Here is a 22,150-nt window from a genome sequence, read left to right as displayed (position 1 = left end):
CATTTGATGTTTTTATTGTCCCGTTTCTTTTTTTCTTTTCTTTTCTTTCCCTTTGTTTTCGTGTGTGTGTGTGTGTGTGTGTGTGTGTGTGTGTGTGTGTGTGTGTGTGTGTGTGTGTGTGTGTGTGTGTGTGTCTTGACTTTTAATTACATTTTACTCATTATTTTTCTTTTCTGCTGCGTTCTTTTATCACTTTATTACTTTTATTACCTATTTTTTTCAGCACATATTACTAAATAAGAAAATATTTTCTATTGTTGCTAATATAATAATTAGAATTATTCATATTCTCTCTCTCTCTCTCTCTCTCTCTCTCTCTCTCTCTCTCTCTCTCTCTCTCTCTCTCTCTCTCTCTCTCTCTCTCTCTCTCTCTGTTTTCCTCTTCATTCTCCTTCCTTTCTCTCTCCGCTTTTTTTTTCCTTTACACGTATTTATCTTATTCATATAATACTTTTTTTTCTTTTACCTACTCCTCTTCCTTCACCTTTGGTATCCTGCGTCGCTTTTTTAGATAGTGTAGGAGATCATACACAGCCTCATTGAAACCAGCTGGTTTGCTGTTGTTTGTTCTTCCTTTCCGATCATTTGTGAGCCTCTTCCTCCACCTCTTCATCCTCCTCCTCCTCATCTGTCATGCATTTACACTCTTTCCAAAAACAAAAGTAAACAAACTTCAATTCTATCTTACTTTCCTCTCAAATTCCATGTGGTTTTTCTGTACAACATGGTACCATTTCCTTTTCCGGCAACTTCGGGTCTCTCCCATTAATAGTTAGCGTAGAATAGCTACCCAAATAGCCTTGTAAGGACCTTATGGCCTGTTACTGTTTGAACTTCCTTTGCATACTTCTTTGTATATTCCTCCTCCTCCTCCTCCTCCTCCTCCTCCTCCTCCTCCTCCTCCTCCTCCTCCTCCTCCTCCTCCTCCTCCTCCTCCTCCTCTGCCTCTTCCTCCAGCTTTGGTTTTGCTATTACTATTTTTTTTTATTTCTTTCTTCGTTTTGGCTCTTGTTCTTTTTAATTTTCATTTCTTTCTTAGAAGACCTCTCTCTCTCTCTCTCTCTCTCTCTCTCTCTCTCTCTCTCTCTCTCTCTCTCTCTCTCTCTCTCTCTCTCTCTCTCTCTCTCTCTCTCTCTCTCTCTCTCACGTTTTCCTTCCTTTCTCCCCAAAGTTTTTCCCTATCATTTTCCTCATCTTCTGTCTCTTCTTTCTCCACCGTTAGCATTCTTCTCCAGTCTTCGCTCTATCATTATCCTTCCTCCTTCACGCTTTCCTTTTCCTTCTCCTCCTCCTCCTCCTCCTCCTCTTCCCCGATTGAATTATTGAAGGAAAAGCAGTAATAAGAAATCAAGTTTTCCGCCTTGCTTTCTTTCTACCTTACTTTTTTTTCCTTTTAGCTCCCTCCCTCCCATCCTTCCTCCTCCTCCCTTTTCTTCATCGTCTTCCTCTTCGTTCTCCTCCTCTTCCTCCTCCTCCTCCTGCTCCTCCTTCTCTTCCTCCTCCGCCTCCTCCCACCTTTCGTATAAATATCTAATGAAATGAGACTGAGCAGTATTCATTTTGCAACAAGATGAAATGAGAAAGTGGTATCTCTCTCTCTCTCTCTCTCTCTCTCTCTCTCTCTCTCTCTCTCTCTCTCTCTCTCTCTCTCTCTCTCTCTCTCTCTTTATTTAAACAAGTTTACGTATATAATTTCATATATAGAAAACCCCAAAGGTACACTATCGTGTGTCATCTATCTTAAGGGGTAAAACACTAGTTATTCTACAATAAACATATTTACAGTTATAATTAAAACCTAAGGTAACTTGACTACAGCTTATACACATATTTCTTTATATTGTTGTACTTCTCACGTTTCAATATCCACTGCACAACGATATATTGATAAACTGTTCGCTATTCACTGCATGACTAGCGTCAGTGGGCTGCGAGTTGGGGTGGGCTGCGAGCCTCTCCACTTGTGAGCTGCCAGTTTGACACTCTGTGTGTTCATTTCCCAGACGTGAGGGACGACTGCGGTAAAACAGTTCCACATCCGGGACACTCGGCCCACAAGTGCTCTTTGGTGTTGGCTGGAATGGGAACGTGACACCTTCACTGTGCCACCACTTGTGAGCACCGTTCTTGTGCTTCGCATAGTGACTCTTGGAGGCTGACATAATCCAGCCATGTGTGGCACCTTCTGTACCTGAGCCTTATGGAACACCACTAGTGCCGCAACGTCCCTGCGGTGTTCCAGTGAGTCAAGGGGACTTGCAGGCTCAGGGTGTGCAGGTGGATCAACAGCATCCACCAGTTGCTGAATGATGTCCAGCTTCTTGGTGTGAGAGGCAGCACTCAACATTCAAGAGAGGGCAGCGTACTCTAAGTAAGGCCTTATCTGGGTCTTGTAGAGTAGGAGCCTGCCTCTCCTGTCAAGGAAACTGGCTGCCCTGCGTAAGGCAGAGACTCTGTGGGAGGCTTTTTGGGCAATGTGCTTGATGTGGTCATCAAACCATAGCCCTCGATCCACCTCCACTCCTAGAATTTTTATGGTAGAATGAAGTGGGAGAGGAATGCTCCCCAAAAAATAACCCCTCTTTCTACAGCTGACCTAGCAACGGGGGAGCGTGAGATCAGCATTGTCTGGGCCTTCTCTGAGGCGTTTTCCCCACTCCTGTATCACCTTTAGCTGATGATTAATCTCATTAGATGCTTGCCCACTGTCCTTTCAGAGGTAGGTGCAGGAGAGGGTGCAGACATCAGCATAGGCTGAAACTGATGGCAGCTGTAGGAGGACTGTCAACATATATGTTCCAGAGAACTGATCCCAGCACTGATCCCTGTGGAACAGATGACTCTACTGGGAGTGACTCAGATGCCTGAGTCCTTCCTTGGAGGTAGTTCCCCAAGAGTTTTAGGTCACCTTGGATGCCCTTCACATGGAGTTTTTCCAATAGGCCTCCATGTCACACCCTGTCGAAGGCTTTGGCTATGTCCAGGGCGATCTCAGCAGTGTCCAGGCCGTCGTCAAGGGCGTTCTGCCAGTCTCTGGTGAGAAGCATCAACAGTTTGGAAGTGAACTGGCCAGGTATGAACCCAAACTGTTGGTCTGAGAGGAGGTAGTTGTCACTGAGGCGACAACAAACCACATCAGCCACAACTCTTTTGAACACTTTCCCCAGCACTGATAGCAGGGAAATGGGCCTGTAGCTTCTGGGGTCAGATCTGGTGTTCCTCTTGTGGATGGGGATCACCCGAATCTCTTTCCACACTGAAACCCAGATGTTTTCCCACAAACAGGCAGCGAAGAGAGAGGTATAGGGAATGCACAGCTCATTGGCGCATTGTTTCAACAAATGTGGGCTGATATCATCAGGGCCAGTGGCTTTCTTGGTGTTCATACCACACAGCAGACGGTTTACCTGTGTGTGTCACCTCCACCATGGTGACAGTCTTCTCACACTGCTGGTCCAGATGAGGCAGCAGCCACTGTGAATCGTCTACCCTCATGTTTTCCACAAAGAGGGCAGAGAGCAGTTGGGTCTTCTTGCTGCTGGTGACCATCGTTCCATCCTGCCTGGTAAGAGAAGGGATAGTGTCTTGATGGCTCATCACTTGCTTTTCCTTAACAAGGGACCACCAAGTCTTGTTTCCCACTCCTGGGCTATGAAGCTTTCTTCTTAGGTCATCCTCCCACTTCTGCATGGCCCATTTGCTGGTTGCTACCATCTTCTTGCAGGCCACCTGGAGTAGCCCCTTGTTGTGCCGAGTTGGGATCCGTTTGTAGCGAAGCCACGTTGCATACTTGGCCTCGGCAGCAACACGACACCAGTAACCAAACCAGAGTTGGTCCCTGGGCCTGGCGGTGTATTCCCAGTATGGCATGTGGCGTTTCTAGAGGGCCAGGAGGCAGGATGTGAGGGCACATGCCTGACTCTCCGCCCCACCCTGAAACAGAGTTGCCCACACTGTGCGGCGTAGGCCCACATCAACTTGGGTCAAGACAGCATGGTGGTCAAAGCTGCTTATGATTCCCAGTTGGTAACAGTGGAGAGAGTCCTCCTGGAAGTCAGAGATGACAGCGTTCAGTGTTCCATCCCATTCGTGCATGGAAAAGGTCATGTGGTCTGTCAAGCCTTGTACTGTCAGGAGATTCTCATAGGCATGCTGCTCCAGCTGGTGGTTGAGGTCACCTATCACCAGAGCGTGGCTGCAGCGGTGCTCTGTCAAGAGGTCGTCTAGTGGTTCAGTGAGGTACTGGAACGAGGCTGGCCCCTACTGTGGTGGGCAGTACATGACGCAGAGCAGGAGGGCTTCATCTGGGGGAGCAAGTCCACTTCAAGAAGTTGGGCTTGTAGTCCCTTCTTGAAACAGACAGCCACGCCTCCACCTGCTCGCTCCTGATGATCCCTCCTAGCCCAGTAGGTGTAGCCACGTATTTTGCCAAACATCACCTCCTCCTCACTGTTGCACCAACTTTCCATCATTACCACAATATCTGTGTTGTGTAGTAGCACATAAGTGTGGGTTAAATCCCCGATGTTCATTCGGAGACCACAAACGTTAGAGGTGAGGACCTTCAGTTGGTAACATGCACACTCTGCCCCTGAACGTGCCATGTTGGTGGGAGGGAAGGGATGAGGGTCAGGTGTCTTGGTAGGCATAAGGTAAGGGGGTCTGAGTCGGGGTAGTGGCGTGGATGCTGATTCCATTGCCAGCCGTGGCACTGACTCCGGGGGCCAGGATGTGACAGGAGTAGGGAGGGTGACAGAGGCTGCGCCACGGCAGTGGCCTGTGCTGGGGCGAGCTTGCCTGAGGTGGTGCTGAGAGGAAGGAAGGTGACGATTATGTGCCCTCTACCAGTATCCGTCTCGATCCTATTGCAGGTCAGCAGTGCGTGAGAAGCAAACCGCCGCGGAGTGACCTCGCAAACTGTTACCAGAAGGTGCCTCGAGCGTAAGCTGGTGTCCTGGTGACTCAGCATTCATTGACTTGCCATGACTGGGGAGAATTTCTTCTTGTTTCAATTTTTTCTTCTGTTTTCCCCACTGTCAGTGTTTGTGGGGGCACTTTGTGTGACCTGGAGAGGAGGTGTCGACCTGGTGCGCCAGTGGAGATCAGTACCGCGGTTTTGCCTGTACACTTTACCCACCCTCATGACGCTACCGTCCTCTGCGTCTCCTTGTGCAGTGGTGGTGGTAGTGGTGGTGGTGGCCACTGCAGGGGCGTTGTCTGGATCGGGCGTGGTGTTGGTCCCAGTGGTGGATGTGGTAGAGGGAATGACGGCTGCTGTGATGGTAGTGGCATGTGGGTCACGTGGGTGTGTAGGAGGGGTGGTGTGCCAGGCAGTGAACCTTAGCAGTTTGGACTTACCAGAATCCCACCAGGTCCTCCAGTACTCAGAACTCTGACGAACTTCCTCCCAGTGTTCGTCGATGGTGTCTGGGAGGGCACTTACAGCCTGAGAACACGTAATCACTACTGTTTCACGGTGCTTGGAGGCACTCAGTCCGTCAGTGAGTTTGAATGCTGCCAGACACCTGCCTGTGCTCTATTATCAAGTCTTTATCTTCCTGTAAGGACCTGAAAACAGAGTTATTTCGAGAGGCTTCATTCGTGAGCTTCTCGATCAGGGAGACAAGCTCACCTGTTTCGAGGTCAGCCAGCTGTTCTCTGTAGTCTTGGGGTGGGTGGGAGAGGGGTTCTGGCGTCTGTCTCACTAACGTGAGTCACTGGGTCCTCGATGCCAGCCTGGGCTTGCAAAAGGTGTGTGTCTTCACACCTGTATGCAGGGGCCTCTCCTAAGCAACTGGTATGACATAAGTTAAGGCATCCATCTTCTGCACAGCTGACGAATGCTGCGTCTCTGGAAGTCGCCTTACGCACACTGCATAATAGTCCTTCGGTATATAACCAGGCAAGCGGAGCCTGGCGATGAAGCGAAGTGTTTGGATAGGCACGGGGGAGGGAGGGGAAAGATTGACGTAAAGAATTGGTCAATTCTCTAAGGAATTTTGAGGAATGTGGGTAGGGGGAGTTTAGGGCTCGTGTAGAGCTCAACTTAGTACTCTTCACATGAACACTGGCACAAGGTCATACAACTAAGTTCACTTGATCACAATATCCTCACACACTCCCACATGTTCATTACACTAAGCGGAGTTGAAAAAAAAAAAAAAAAAAAACGGGAAGATGAGAGGAGAGATATGAGATATGGCAACGTTGGACGACGCGCCGGGAGGATGGGGTGCAGGGAATCGCTCTGGTCACTGCGGGTCATCCTCAAACACCAATATTTTCTACTCTCTCTCTCTCTCTCTCTCTCTCTCTCTCTCTCTCTCTCTCTCTCTCTCTCTCTCTCTCTCTCTCTCTCTCGTTGTGTTCTTCCATTTTCATCATGGTCTCCTTAATTCGTCTTTATCATGTTGTTACTCGTTCATTCCTTCCTTCCTTTTTTCCTCCTTTCACCTACACATAGTCATCTTGGCAATTTATTGTTCTCCTTTTGCTTCTTTCCTCCTCTTCCTCCTCCTCCACTACTACCACTACTTCTATTTTTTTCTAAACTTTCCATCACACACACACACACACACACACACACACACACACACACACACACAGTCTGGTAGATCAGTGGTTAGTTAGTTCGATTCACACCCGAGAGATCCCGAGTTCGATTCCCGGCCCAGCTCAGGAGTCTTTGGGTGACTCCTTTGTTGTGTAGCCCCTGTTCACCTAGCAGTGATTAAGTACCAACAAAACAAACCCTTAAAGAAATACATATGATGGCTTGATTATCCCGGGCTTTGCCTTTCAGGTTGTAGGCAACATGTGGCAGCCAAAGTATCGTAGTATTGATAATATGTAGATTTTCAGCCGGTAAGGGTGTCACGTACTTAAAATAAGCCATAAATTATTATTACACAAAAAACAAACACATACAAGTAACAAAAGAAAATCTCGTAATCCACAATCCTTGTAATACACCCACATATATGCAAGCCTACCTTATGTGGCTCTGTAACATGGGCACCATCGTAGATATAGAGGTGGTCGTTACAATCCAGCTGCAGCCTCTCAAACCTCAGCATGAACCTCTGGAGCACGGAAGCTGTCTGGAAGGTGACTTCGCACTTCAGGTTCCTCTCACCCCTTGACGCCAGCACCGCGCCCTCTATCATGCGGTTGTGTTGCTTCATGAACGAGTCCTGACACAGCTCTGACACAGTGTCTGTTGGGGAAAGGGGAGGTATCACTTAGTGGGTGTAGGAATTTTATTCTGCTTTACTAACTCTAGCAATACCTTTTTATATTTTTTTTTCTTCTACTTCTAAGCATAACACATTCACTCCTTCACTGTCACAATATTTGTTTCAGTCGTCTCTCCATACAGTCCCATCTTGTTTTCTCCACTGTCATTCTCATCATATTCTAATTCAGCCAGAATGACTTGCATCATTCCTGTCTTTTTTTTATTTTTTTTATTGGTAAAGTCCGGCTAAGGGGAGAAATAGTGAATAGCACACCACGGTGCCGCTGATCTCTCCCCTCAAAAAAAAAAAAAACATTAATTAATCTAATTAAATAAATGAGTGAATAAACACATACGCAAATAATTAAATAAAAAAATAAATAGATATATAAATAAAAAAATAGAAACGTAAATAAATAGAAAAAAGATAAAGGATTTTCATAACAGGCCAATTAGTTTCATAGATTTCTTGATATGTATCTCTTGAAATAGTTCATATCATGGGAACAGAGAGAGAGAGAGAGAGAGAGAGAGAGAGAGAGAGAGAGAGAGAGAGAGAGAGAGAGAGAGAGAGAGAGAGAGAGAGAGAGAGAGAGGGGTGGAACTCTAGGATTTAACAGTGAAAATAATGAAAAAGTGAGTCATGCATTAGTGAGTTGGTGGACAAGACAGGAGTGATTCAGAACGTCGTGTACAGCAAGGCTGCAGTTGTTAGGGGAATGAGTGAGACGGAATGGAGCGGTATGACAGTACAGAGAGGACGCTACGCATGTGTAAATAAAATCGCAGAAGGCTTAATAAGTTTTTATAGACGTTTCCGTAACCTAGGTATCCTTTCTGTCTGGCCATACTCTAATTGTGGTCATGGGGACTGAAGGTTGTATGATCGTACTCTGACACTCTACCCATCAGGAGTATGTTCGAAACCATGCATGCTGTACATTTTGGGAATAATCATCACTATTAATAATATACATATACTCGTATGTATGCTGATAGCAATGGCGAATACAGATAAATAAAGGATCAAATGGTAAATGCTGCCGCAGGCCTGTATATGTAATGGCGCTCTCCTTGTCTTTTCAGTGTGTTTTAAATGAGCCGCTGGCGCATATATCTAATAGCACATTTGTCTAAGGAGTACAAAATTAATGTCTCAGCTGACTATGCGGGGACACAGATGTCAGTTACTCAAAAGGGAAATTATTAAAAACAATTCCGGGAATCATTTTTGCCTCTGCCACTAAATTTTTGCACATTCCTTGATTGATTTCACTAATAGATTCCAAAGTTGTATAGCAAGGGAGAGGAAAGAGGGAATTAAATGTTACTGAGGCAACTTGTAAGCGAAAACGGCGAGAGGGACGCCACGAAATTGCCGCGGGGCAGACAAAGCTCCCACCGTGCCTCGTGACGCCACTCCCCACTCACTTCCCCTGTCTTACAGGTAAAATGCCTTGAATTTAAAGTTGTAACGGTGTGTGACCTCTCTCTCTCTCTCTCTCTCTCTCTCTCTCTCTCTCTCTCTCTCTCTCTCTCTCTCTCTCTCTCTCTCTCTCTCTCTATATATATATATATAACACACATATATTATATGTGTGTGTGTGTGTGTGTGTGTGTGTGTGTGTGTGTTAGGGAAGATGGTGACAATAATTTGAGGGCGAAGTGAAGTGTGATAAAGTAATTATAAGTGAAATAATGATATGTACTCGTATGTGTTGGCGTCCCTAGGAGGGGGCAGACAAAAGCCCACCGTGCCTCGTGACGCCACTCCCCACTCACCTCCTCTCTGTCTTACAGGATGTAATGTTTTAGATGAATGCATTTCTCTGGACCATGTTAAGGGGTAGTGTTAAGGGAAGTGGTGGTCGAGTGTGGTTAGGGCAGTATGTGTCTGGGACCTGGTTTGTCTGCCATCAAGGGACATAAGATGGCGGATAGGTTAATGCTGCGCCATAAGTGATGGCTAGTCGGTAGACCATACCGCTTACCTGTGGCAGGTGGGGGAGTGGAGGGAAAGATTTTCCATATAACTATGATATTGTAATATCAGAAGGTGTAGATCGTGAGTGACGGTCTGTGAACCACCTCATCGTTTCTTCTGGACCGGGTGGGGGGAATAAGTCCAAAATTTGGGATTTTAGCAGGCAAGATTGCCTACCAGTGAGGTGAAAGTGTGTGGAGAAATTTATCTGTTCTTGTTCCCTTATATTCATGTGAATTAAATTGCGAATTAATTATGGTGAAATAGTAACTGAATAAAGTTTGTTTATTTTATGAGAAGGTGAGCTGTCATTCTTCCTCCCAGTTGCACCCACTCCTTTTGTAAAATAAAACAAACTATGCTTTTAACTTCATTACTCCGAAAAGGCATCAGTGCCTGTAAACAAAATAATTATTTTTAATGCTCAGACATGCTACCAAGTAACCAAAGGGGAAGTAAAGAATAAAAGGTAAAGTAATATCATTATTAAACATTTTCTGTATTTAAGTAAAGACTTAAAAGGTACTAAACATTTTAAAGTAAAAGTTAGTGAAAACTAAAAAAAAAAAAAAACTAAACTAAACAATCTAAGTTGTTATGGACCCCAGTACCACATATATATTATTGATAGTGATAATTATCCCAAAATTGTACCGTATGCACGGTTTCAGACAAAGGATTACAGTGCACAGCAATGAGAGCTTCAACCCCACTGACCGTGACCATAGTACAGCGGATCCCATACTAACGGGGGAGAAGAGAATACGAGGTAGAACTACGGGCGTGAAGTCATCTGCTCTTAAATCATTGTTAAAAAATATATAATACAATTAATCCAAGAACAAGTATGTCTTTACACCGTACAAATGAGCAGAATCATTTCACTACAACAAGCTTTTGAAACTGTTAGGCATGCAATTGTTATTTTTTTTTATTTCAGTATTATAAGAATTCGAAACATTAATTTTGTCATATCTTCATAGTTCACACCTAATGTTTATGTTGAGTAGTGCATATCTTGGTTTCAGCCATCTACTGGAGTAAATTGCTGTACATTTATGTGGTATGAAATTCTGAGTTTTTTTTTTTTTACTTACGTGTCATGTCTTCATACTTTTATAATTAGTTTATGAAACTGTACATATCTTCGTTTCATTATGTTGCTGGTGTGTCTTTACACTTCAGTATAACAAGAAGTCGAGATATTATATATGTGTCATACCTTCACATTTCATAATTAGTTTATGAAAATGTGACTATATTCGCTTAATTTCTTTAATGGAGAATGTATCTTTACATCACAGTACCACAATAATTAGAAAAACTGAGTACGTGCTATGTTTCCATATATATATATATATATATATATATATATATATATATATAGAGAGAGAGAGAGAGAGAGAGAGAGAGAGAGAGAGAGAGAGAGAGAGAGAGAGAGAGAGAGAGAGAGAGAGAGAGAGAGAGAATATATATATATATATATATATATATAGAGAGAGAGAGAGAGAGAGAGAGAGAGAGAGAGAGAGAGAGAGAGAGAGAGAGAGAGAGAGAGAGAGAGAGAGAGAGAGAGAATATATATATATATATATATATATATAGAGAGAGAGAGAGAGAGAGAGAGAGAGAGAGAGAGAGAGAGAGAGAGAGAGAGAGAGAGAGAGAGAGAGAGAGAGAGAGAGAGAGAGAGAGAGAGAGAGAGAGAGAGAGAGAGAGAGAGAGAGAGAGAGAGAAACCTCGGTTACCGAAAGCCTCCCTTTTCCAACTATTCGGTTTTCGAACAAATTTTTGAACTAATTATTGCTTCGGTTGTGGTACCATAATTCGGTTCTAGAACAAAGTTACTTGATTTCAAATACTAAAAGACATAGCAAAAGCTGCCGTTTATTACTAACTTATAGTTTCTATAAATATCTACTTCGTTTTTATATATTTAGAGCAGAGACATAAGAGTGTAAAACCGTAATTCAATTATTGAAGTAAGGTAAATATGATCCTGTTGAAAAGCCTCGATGTAAACAAACAGTTTTCGGCGCTGAAGAGCAATCCCGAGCCACCTGTGGCTCTCTCGATGACCCCAAACGCCACCTTACTGTACAACTGCATTTTTCCAGTAGCTTTACCCAGCAGCAAGATGTCTAAGTGTTATGATCACCTTCATTTTGGCGATAAGAGGGTTGCTCCCCTCTGTGTCCCTCTGTAAGGCTTCCCTCACTGGATCGGTCTTAACAGTATCTTCTGATGAGTTGTGTCACTAAGTTAATTCATTACATCCTTTTTTGGATAAACCATTTGTGAGCTAGAGAAGTTGTGAAGCAGCCATCTTGGCTATGGGAGCGTCTGTCACGAGCAGCCAACACAGTGTAGACGCTGGGAACGAATTAGTCCATTTTACATTGATTCCTATGGGGAAAATAGTTTCGGTTTTCAAACATTTCGGATTTCGAACGGCATTCAGGAACTAATTAAGTTTGAGAACCGAAATTCCACTTTGTGTGTGTGTTTATATATATATATATATATATATATATATATATATATATATATATATATATATATATATATATATATATATATATATATGCACGATTCCCAAATTATATAAGGAAATCATGCTTCAAAATCAGTATTACTTATTCAGGTGGGAGCCAATCAGCGCCTACAACCCTTTCAGTCCCAGCCAATCAAGGACCAGGTAATGACGTCACCAAGGCTCAGGTGGCAAAGGGAGAGGTGAAAATTAAATTTATGAATAGAAAATGGAGGTTATAGGTTCTCTCTCTCATACCCCGTCACTCCCTCTCTCTCTCTCTCTCTCTCTCTCTCTCTCTCTCTCTCTCTCTCTCTCTCTCTCTCTCTCTCTCTCTCTCTCTCTCTCTCTGTGTGTGTGTGTGTGTGTGTGTGTGTGTGTGTGTGTGTGTGTGTGTGTGTGTGTGTGTGTGTGTGTGTGTGTGTGTGTGTGTGTGTGTGTGTTCTCTTTACATCTATTTTCTTCTTCTTCTTCTTCTTCTTCTTCTTCTTCTTCTTCTTCTTCTTCTTCTTCTTCTTCTTCTTCTTCTTCTTCTTCTTCTTCTTCTTCTTCTTCTTCTTCTTCTTCTTCTTCTTCTTCTTCTTCTTCTTCTTCTTCTTCTTCTTCTTCTTCTTCTTCTTCTTCTTCTTTTTCTTCTTCTTACTTTTGTTTTATAATCATAATACTCTCTCTCTCTCTCTCTCTCTCTCTCTCTCTCTCTCTCTCTCTCTCTCTCTCTCTCTCTCTCTCTCTCTCTCTCTCTGTGTCAGATGAAGACACAGAATTTTACAGTTACATAGCAAAACAGGTCACAACAGACCTTTTAGTCCTCATGAGGTGACCTGACCTAGGACTATTAAGGTGATAGTAATAGGATAGGACAGCAAAGCAGAAGGCTTTCTCCCTACCCTCCACTCCCTCCGGCATAAGCTGTAGAGGAAAAATAGGTAGGAAAGAAATACCTTTCGGGATTGTAAAAGGTAAAACCATAAAGGAAATTTTATAAGAAAGAAAGAAAATAGATTAAATAAGGCGCCTCCATTTCCTGGAGGCAAGGAAGTTAATCTCTAACAAACAAACACTGTTAGCCGCGGACTGAAGGCAAGATATTTGTCAAAACTATGTTTAAAAGTCTCTACGGTGTTGCAGTCTGTCACGTCTTGAGGAAGCCCATTCCATAGATTAACTACACGGTGGAAATTTTTTTATTTATTTATTTATTTTTTTTTTTTATGAGAGTTGAAAGATTTCCTAGCAATTTTGCAATCGTTTTTTCGGGTGTAATTTGAAAAATCTATAGTGAAATATTTACTGCAGTCCATGTTAACAATGCCTTTGATGATTTTTAAACACCTGTATTAAGTCACCTCTTAATCTTCTTTGTGTTAATGGGAGTTGATTTAATTCTTTAAGACTCTTTTCGTATGAAGAAGTAGAAAAAGAAAAGAACAAAAACAAGAACAAGAAGTAAAAGAAGAAGAAAAAGAAGAAGAAAGAAAAAGGAAGAGGTAGAGAAGGAAGAAGAGGAGGAAGAGGAGAGGAAAGAGAAGGATGAGGATATAGAAATGCATACAAAGGATTACAAAGGGATACAAGCAGCAATAGACCACCAGGTTCTTACTATATATAGGCTGCTTGTTTACATTAATCAAAACTAATTAATACCAATAGAGAAAGGACAGTATTGTGGAAGGCTCCTCCCGACCCTCCCATCCCTCCACACGAGGATTACCGGAAAAGAAGCAACTACCATGCAGTAATGAAAAAATCTCCATGAAAGCTTATTAGGACAGAGTGAAGGGCGATGATCTATCTATACCTATACTAGACAAAAGAGAAATCAACCGCGACTGGAAGAATTGGAGACTTGATTCCCATTTACCATCGCATATGTTAATCACTCAGGTATCTCAACAAAACATCCAGCCGCATGTAACTTTCCCCTTGGACGTAGAGTACTAGCAATCAGAAGTCAGAAGTGTGAAGGAAGTAATCTTAACTCGCCCGCTTAACTATATTCTATTCGAGCCGAAGAGGAAGATAATTTGCTATGGATTTGCCTTCAGAGTTTTAGCGAACTTAACTTTGAAAGAAACTATGGAAGAGCTTTTGGTTATTTCAGATGATAATTTATTCCAAACGTTTCTAATTCGACTGAAGAAGGAATGTTTCGCGTCGAAATACTGAAAATGCTTACTAATTATCTTAAGTTCGTTTGTTCCAGCGCAATTTGATCTCTTAATATAAAAATAATTAATCAAATTTCAGATGTTGAATACTTTATAAATTTTAAAATACTTCGATTACGTCACCTCTTAATCTGTGAGTCCTCAGACTAAACAAGTTTGAGGCGTTCCTCATACGGTTTATTGCACATGATGTTTATTACTCTACAGTGAACCTTTTCTAATATCTCAATGTCCTTTTTATGTAAGGCGACCAAATCTACATGCATCACTCGAGATACGGGCATACGAGGGTGACTTTGCCTCATTTGGAATCTAAAGCTCCTCCTATTAGTTTATTTGCTATTTTTACTTTTTTTTCTTTTTTTTTACGTGTTGACTTGGATTCAGGTCTTTAGATGATATAACACCAAGTTGTTTCTCCTTGTTGATAAAACATTAGAGGACCATAAAATATTTTGCACTTGGAATGGATTGATCTTCTGAGAATACGTGACTTTCATATTCTCAAATATGAAAGATCAAGTCATTCTGAATCGGAAATATTCTCTCTCTCTCTCTCTCTCTCTCTCTCTCTCTCTCTCTCTCTCTCTCTCTCTCTCTCTCTCTCTCTCTCTCTCTCTGTGTGTGTGTATATATATATATATATATATATATATATATATATATATATATATATATATATATATATATATATATATATATATATATATATATATATATATATATATATATATATATATATATATATACAGAGAGAGAGAGAGAGAGAGAGAGAGAGAGAGAGAGAGAGAGAGAGAGAGAGAGAGAGAGAGAGAAGTAAGTTCTGGTAAAAATTCTCTCTCTCTCTCTCTCTCTCTCTCTCTCTCTCTCTCTCTCTCTCTCTCTCTCTCTCTCTCTCTCTCTCTCTCTCTCTTCGAAGGTAGAGAGGACATGGTCGTGAAAGGTGGGATGTTGGACGCAGGAAGAGTTGTGTTACTCATTCTGTTTACTCTTTTGTTAAAGGGAAAAGACAAGGAACGGAGAGCGAGTGAGACAGATAGGGAAAATTGAATTGAGAGCTAGAGAGAGAGAGCGAGAGAGAGAGAGAGAGAGAGAGAGAGAGAGAGAGAGAGAGAGAGAGAGAGAGAGAGAGAGAGAGAGAGAGAGAGAGAGAGAGAGAGAGAGAGAGAGAGAGAGAGAGAGAGAGAGAGAGAGAGAGAGAGAGAGAGAGACTACACGAGATCTACAGTAAGCCCATTTCGTAAACTGATAAGAGAATTTCATCCCTCTTTAAAACTGCACCTTTGTCATTGTAACTTACACACAAAAACCTGAAATCACAAAAGAATATGAAAAAGACAAATCGAAAGTTAAAAAAAAAAAGAAAAGAAAAATCAAATAGAGAGTGAGTCCTTACCCATACACACACACACACACACAGACACACACACAGAGAGAGAGAGAGAGAGAGAGAGAGAGAGAGAGAGAGAGAGAGAGAGAGAGAGAGAGAGAGAGAGAGAGAGAGAGAGAGAGAGAGAGATATCACAATACCATCTCCGTACACACACACACACGAGAGAGAGAGAGAGAGAGATATCACAATACCATCTCCGTACACACACACACACGTAATTTTCACTAAGATATGTAGCGTTCGGATTCACAGACACACACACACACACACACACACACACACACACACACACACACACACACACACACACACACACACACACACACACACACACACACACAATACACACACACACAAACAACTTTCACTAAGATGCGGCAGCGTTAGGATTCAGACACACACACACACACAGACACACACACACACACACACACACACACACACACACACACACACACACACACACACACACACACACACACACACACGTACGTTTGCGAAGTCTCCCAATTTCGCGAGTAGTAGTTTCAGCTTTCGCAGAGTGAGAAAGAAAACAGTTCGCGGAGATGGTATTGTGATAATGTCTCTCTCTCTCTCTCTCTCTCTCTCTCTCTCTCTCTCTCTCTCTCTCTCTCTCTCTCTCTCTCTCTCTCTCTCTCTCTCTGTGTGTGTGTGTGTGTGTGTGTGTGTGTGTGTGTGTATAATGAACGTCCCGAGAGGAAAATCACTGTGTCCATTACCTCGATTGAGAGAGAGAGAGAGAGAGAGAGAGAGAGAGAGAGAGAGAGAGAGAGAGAGAGAGAGAGAGAGAGAGAGAGAGAGAGAAATAAGAAGAAAATTACCTTTCCCATTTTCTTTCTGACTCTTTATCGAGGCATTGCTCCTCCTCCTCCTCCTCCTCCTCCTCCTCCTCCTCCTCCTCCTCCTCCTCCTCCTCCTCCTCCTCCTCTTCCTCCTCCTCCTCCTTCTCCTCCACTTCATATACCTTTTCTTTTTTATTATTTATCTTCTTCTTCTTCCTCTTCCTCCTTTTTCTTCTTCACTTCATATACGTTCTCCCTCTTTATTTTTTTTATTCCTCCTCCTCCTCCTCCTCCTCCTCCTCCTCCTCCTCCTCCTCCTCCTCCTCCTCCTCCTCCTCCTTCTGTCTCCTAATGTATTGTTTTGGGTAGACATGGCGACTGTGTGTGTGTGTGTGTGTGTGTGTGTGTGTGTGTGTGTCCAAGCAAGTAAGAAAACTTATGGGTCTGAGAGAGAGAGAGAGAGAGAGAGAGAGAGAGAGAGAGAGAGAGAGAGAGAGAGAGAGAGAGAGAGAGAGAGAGAGAGAGAGAGAGAGTTTTGTAGATGGAGGAAGGAGTGCAGTCACACGGGGAGAGGTAGGAGGAAGCTGAGGAGGCGAGAAAGGGAGAGAGAGAGAGGGAGGGAAGAAAGGGAGCGTAACAGGGAGAGATGGAAGGTAGGAAGGTCAAGAAAAAGAAAGGAAGTAAGGATAGAGGGAGGGAGAAAGTAATTGAAGAGAGGAAGGAGAGCGAAGAAGATAAATGAACGGGACGGAAGAAAACCTGAAAAAGTAAAATGAGAGAGAGAGAGAGAGAGAGAGAGAGAGAGAGAGAGAGAGAGAGAGAGAGAGAGAGAGAGAGAGAGAGAGAGAGAGAGAGAGAGAGAGAGAGAGATGAAGTCGGTAAAGAGAGAGTAAAGAGAAAGAATAAATAAAGGTAAGAGAAAAGGATAGATAAAGATAAAGAAATATAACCAAAGAAAGGCAGAAAATAGCAAATAACGAAGGAAGAAAATAAGGAAGGACAGTATGGGAAGAAGGGAGAGGAGAGCTATGAAATAAAAGAGGAATATAACAGAAAATGAAGGAAAAAAGGAGATTATCCAACAACGGAAGATATGAGAAAGAGAACGAATGATAGAAGAGGAGGAAGGGAGGGAGCGAATAGAAGGGTCAATGAAGGGGCATCAAATATTAAAGGATAGCGCCAATCTTACTCTCCCTCCCCCTTTCCCTCTCACTCCCTCCCTCCCTCCTCCCTCCCTTTCTTCCCTCCTTTCTTCCTCGTACGGATCGAAAGTTGATCAATATTACTGCAGTGACTCTCTCTCTCTCTCTCTCTCTCTCTCTCTCTCTCTCTCTCTCTCTCTCTCTCTCTCTCTCTCTCTCTCTCTCATAATCCTCCTCGTAGTCTTTCTCTCTGTGTTCTTTCTTTTCTCCTTCCTCTAAATTTGCTTTATATTCGTCTCTCTCTCTCTCTCTCTCTCTCTCTCTCTCTCTCTCTCTCTCTCTCTCTCTCTCTCTCATTGATCTTCCTAAAGGAACCTTATTTTTTTTATCAGTCACGGGGTCTCTCTCTCTCTCTCTCTCTCTCTCTCTCTCTCTCTCTCTCTCTCTCTCTCTCTCTCTCTCTCTCTCTCTCTCTCTCTTTATCTATCTATCTATCTATCTGTCTATCAGCCTTATTGGTAAAGTTACTGTTGAAAATAGTATTGTGGTTGTTTTCTTTTAACTTTGATGTACGACACATTTTTATTTTTTGTTCCTGTTTGGATTCTGTTTTAATAGGTTTTCTCTTTTTTTCAATAATTTCTTCCAATTTTTGCTATTGGTGAATTAATTTGAATTTATGTATGACGTCATGTCTTATTTTCTGTAAATTTATTTACTATATTTGAGTTAAACATTTTTTTTTTAGCTTTTTTTTGGATGCAATTCAAAGCTTACAGTTTTCCTTTTGTTTATGTGGTAGTGCCTACGAGAAAAAATAAAAAGGATGTCAAATAAGAAAGAGTGCAACAAAGCTTTCCTCTTATCGTTTCTAAGCAAGATTGAATGCTTAGAACAATACTACCATAAAAGGATAAAACAGCAAATGAATAGGTGTTTTGCAAAAAAGTTTTTGTTTATTTATAAAAATGTAATGTTAGGAATAATGCAAAGCATAAAATAACCGTAAGCGAAAAGTGTATTTTTACTTGTGCTTACTATTTGCAAGTAACAAAATTTGTTTTGAATATTTCAGAAAGACGAATAAAATGAATGAATATTTCTTTTTTGTTTTCAATTATGTGAAAAGTAAAACGTTGCTGAAGAAAAAAAAAACTAATTTTCCTTTTTTCCTTTTTCTTAATGTCAAAAGTATACGACCGTAGCAGAAAGAAAACCAAGTAAAATTTAAAAGTATACACTTATTTTCAAGTATTTAACTTTTTTTCCGCTTACTAGTGTAAAGAAGAAAAGGAGTGAAAAGGGTATATTTAAAAAAAAACTCATTTCCCTCTCGTCTGTAAGTGAAAAATGAAGGGTTAAAACTGTACGATTCCTACTTTCGTTCGCCCAAATCATCCAACACTTTCCACTGCAGCGAGACGTGGAGTTAAAAAAAAATATATATATATGGCTTAAAGGTGTTGAAATTTTAGCCAGCACTCGCCAGTCTGTCTCAGTGACGTGTGTTTAGCTCCTGCCTTCCCTTCCTCCCGTCTCCCTCTTCCCTTGCCTGCAGCTAGATAGGCGAGAAATACAGCGACGCCCTCACACACTTTGTAACTCACTCTGACGTGTTACCGCCTGCATGAGGGAGACTGGAGCGCTAAAGTAGGTGCCTTACTGACTGGGGCATTTAGCTCGTGTGGATAAGGAGTGTGGTGACTCTGGGGAGATTGGAAGATGTGGTCAGGGTAAGGGAGGTGGCTTGTTTAGTGAGGAAGGGGAATTTTGTAAGAGTCAAGTGTGATGACGTACCATGAGGGTGGGGCGTAAGGTGAGGAGTGTTGGGTGCAATGAGTGTGTGGTGGTGAAGGTGTTGAAGGTTGTGACCGTTTGGAATGTGGAAAAGTAGAATAATGTGATGATGAGTAGCAGTTTTTTACTTTTTATTTTTATTATTATTATTATTATTATTATTATTATTATTATTATTATTATTATTATTATTATTATTATTATTATTGTTGTTGTTGATTTCTATTCACTTTTACATTTTTTTTTTAAGAATGTGGACATATTGAGTGTATTTTTTTTTTTTTTATTTGTGGGGGGAAAGTGGGAGAGACCAGTAAGGGGAGTGAAGGTGTATGGTTTATTTTATGGTTAAGATTCAGATTTCTTCTTTTCTTGATTTCTTTTCCTTTTTTTCTGGCATCAATTCTTGTTTATTCATTTCATGTCATATTTTCGTGGTTTCTGCTATTTTTCATTTATTTATTTTTCTTATTTTCTGTTGTGTGGACTGGCTTCAACGTTTCCCCTCTTTCTGTTCCTTTTTTTTTTCTTTCTTTCATTTCATTCTTCTTCTTCTTCTTCTTCTTCTTTTTCTTCTTTTTTCCCGTCTTTGTTCTTTACCTGGTTTACAGTTACATTCTTATGGTCGCGTAAGATAAGTGTTTCTCTCTCTCTCTCTCTCTCTCTCTCTCTCTCTCTCTCTCTCTCTCTCTCTCTCTCTCTCTCTCTCTCTCTCTCTCTCTCTCTATATATATATATATATATATATATATATTCTAATGCTTGTGTTTACTATTCGTATCGAGGAATACACACACACACACACACACACACACACACACACACACACACACACACACACACACACACACACACACACACACACACACACACACAAAGGTAAATGTCTCGTTCATCCTTTTTTTCAAAGTTTCGTGGGTTTCCGTGTACGCGGTTTTCTTATTGTAGTAGTTGCCAGTGAAGTTTTAGTAGAGAGAGAGAGAGAGTGACTGTTGTGTGACGGTTCTTGTGACACGTAATCTATTCCCACTGAATAATCGAGAGTTATGGAGAGTGCGTGTTTTTCGAAGCCTATTTGTCTCTTTCCTCTTGGGAAGGATATCGAAAACCATATATATATATATATATATATATATATATATATATATATATATATATATATATATATATATATATATATATATATATAATTTTTTTTATTAGTTTATAAGTTATTATATCAATCTATTATATCCGTTTGTTTGTCGAATCTATATATATTTTTTTCATATTTTTGTTTTTGCTAATTGTACTTGTACCTATGTATATTTTTCACGTAAGAGGAACTCCGACGACTGAAAAAAAAAAAAAAAAGGATGAGAATGTCCACTGAAAGTGCCAGTCCCTGCAAAGCTGCAGGTGGTGTCGCCTTGCTGACACACCGTGGTGACAGATGACCAGAACAACAGACGCAGTCATCCGAGGAAACCGACAGTAGAGAGCGATAGTCTTTTGTTCTCACGCCGCGAGGGCCTTCAGCGCCAGGAGCTAGAGAGTCCCTTGTCCTCACGCCTCGAGGATGTGTCTCCTTCGTTCTCCTGACAGCGTTTTGTGTCTTAACAGTGGCTCAGTGATGAACAGTGAACATATTATCGTAGTGATCCGGCAACCACGAGACGTTAACAGGCTGTGACAAGTAGTAACAGTAGTAGTAGTAGTAGTAGTAGTAGTAGTAGTAGTAGTAGTAGTAGTAGTAGTAGTAGTAACAGTAGTGACAGTAGTTGATACTGTTGCTGTTGATGGTGGTGATGGTGGTGGTATTGTTGGTGAGGGTGATGGTGATGGTGGTGGTAGCGGTAATGGTGTTGTAGTAGTACCAGCAGTAATATAAATAACGTATTGCTTACAGCCAATGCAATTATATATATATATATATATATATATATATATATATATATATATATATATATATATATATATATATATATATATATATATATATATATATATATATATATATATATATATATATATATATATATATATATATATATATATATATATATATATATATATATATATATATATATATATATATATATATATATATATATATATATATATATGGTCACGAGTAATACAATTTTAAGTTAGAAAAGAATGAGAGAGAGAGAGAGAGAGAGAGAGAGAGAGAGAGAGAGAGAGAGAGAGAGAGAGAGAGAGAGAGAGAGAGAGAGAGAGAGCTAAAATATCGTCGTCTGAAAAGGAACACTGAGAACAAAATACGAAAATACGAGAATTCATTAACAAGACAAACAATGAAACGAAATAAAGCGAAGACAGAAAGAAAAACACGAACGGTAAGCTCGAGACATTTTCAGAAAGAGAGAGAGAGAGAGAGAGAGAGAGAGAGAGAGAGAGAGAGAGAGAGAGAGAGAGAGAGAGAGAGAGAGAGAGAGAGAGTCTTTATGCATTGGTAGTCTATAGTGTTGAACTTGAGTACCAACTCTCTCTCTCTCTCTCTCTCTCTCTCTCTCTCTCTCTCTCTCTCTCTCTCTCTCTCTCTCTCTCTCTCTCTCCCTCTCAGCCATACACCTTTAAACTCGCTCCTGTGTCTCCATTTAACAACACTGTGTACACCTCGGCTCTTACACCCTTCTCACTCCAACTCTCTCTCTCTCTCTCTCTCTCTCTCTCTCTCTCTCTCTCTCTCTCTCTCTCTCTCTCTCTCTCTCTCTCTCTCTCTCTTAGTTCATTCCCAAGTCTTCTTCTCTCTCTCTCCTTCACGGTCACTCATTAGTTGACCATCACTCATCCGCTACTTTGACTACTGTACCCTCGTTTGAGTAGGACCGAACACACACACGAAGGACACATTTCAAGTGTGTGTGTGTGTGTGTGTGTGTGTGAGAGAGGTGGGTGGGTGGGTGTGTCCGTGGGTGGATGTGATTGAGTGGATGGTTGGTTTCAGAAGATTACGATGGTGTGTTTATGGTATTTTAAATAGTGTTTTGTGTGTGTGTGTGTGTGTGTGTGTGTGTGTGTGTGTGTGTGTGTGTGTGTGTGTGTGTGTGTGTGTGTGTGTGTGTGTGTGTTTATTTATCTATTATT

The 22,150-nt window shown here is 41.5% G+C and overlaps 1 protein-coding gene across 2 annotated transcripts in view; it reads right to left on the bottom strand.

Moving 5' to 3' along the window:
* Positions 1-22,150, bottom strand: part of LOC135094781 (uncharacterized) — a 74,474-nt gene that overhangs the window by 43,674 nt on the left and 8,650 nt on the right. For both annotated transcript variants that reach the window (XM_063995147.1, XM_063995146.1), the window contains exon 2: positions 6,993-7,216. In XM_063995147.1, coding sequence (XP_063851217.1) covers positions 6,993-7,216 — 224 coding nt within the window. The remainder of the gene's footprint in view (positions 1-6,992; positions 7,217-22,150) is intronic.

Source organism: Scylla paramamosain, chromosome 46 (genome assembly GCF_035594125.1).
Source record: "Scylla paramamosain isolate STU-SP2022 chromosome 46, ASM3559412v1, whole genome shotgun sequence".
In the NCBI taxonomy this organism is placed as follows: Eukaryota; Metazoa; Arthropoda; class Malacostraca; order Decapoda; family Portunidae; genus Scylla; species Scylla paramamosain.
The sequence above is the reverse complement of the archived record's forward strand: the minus strand, read 5'-3'. Positions and strand labels throughout refer to the sequence as shown.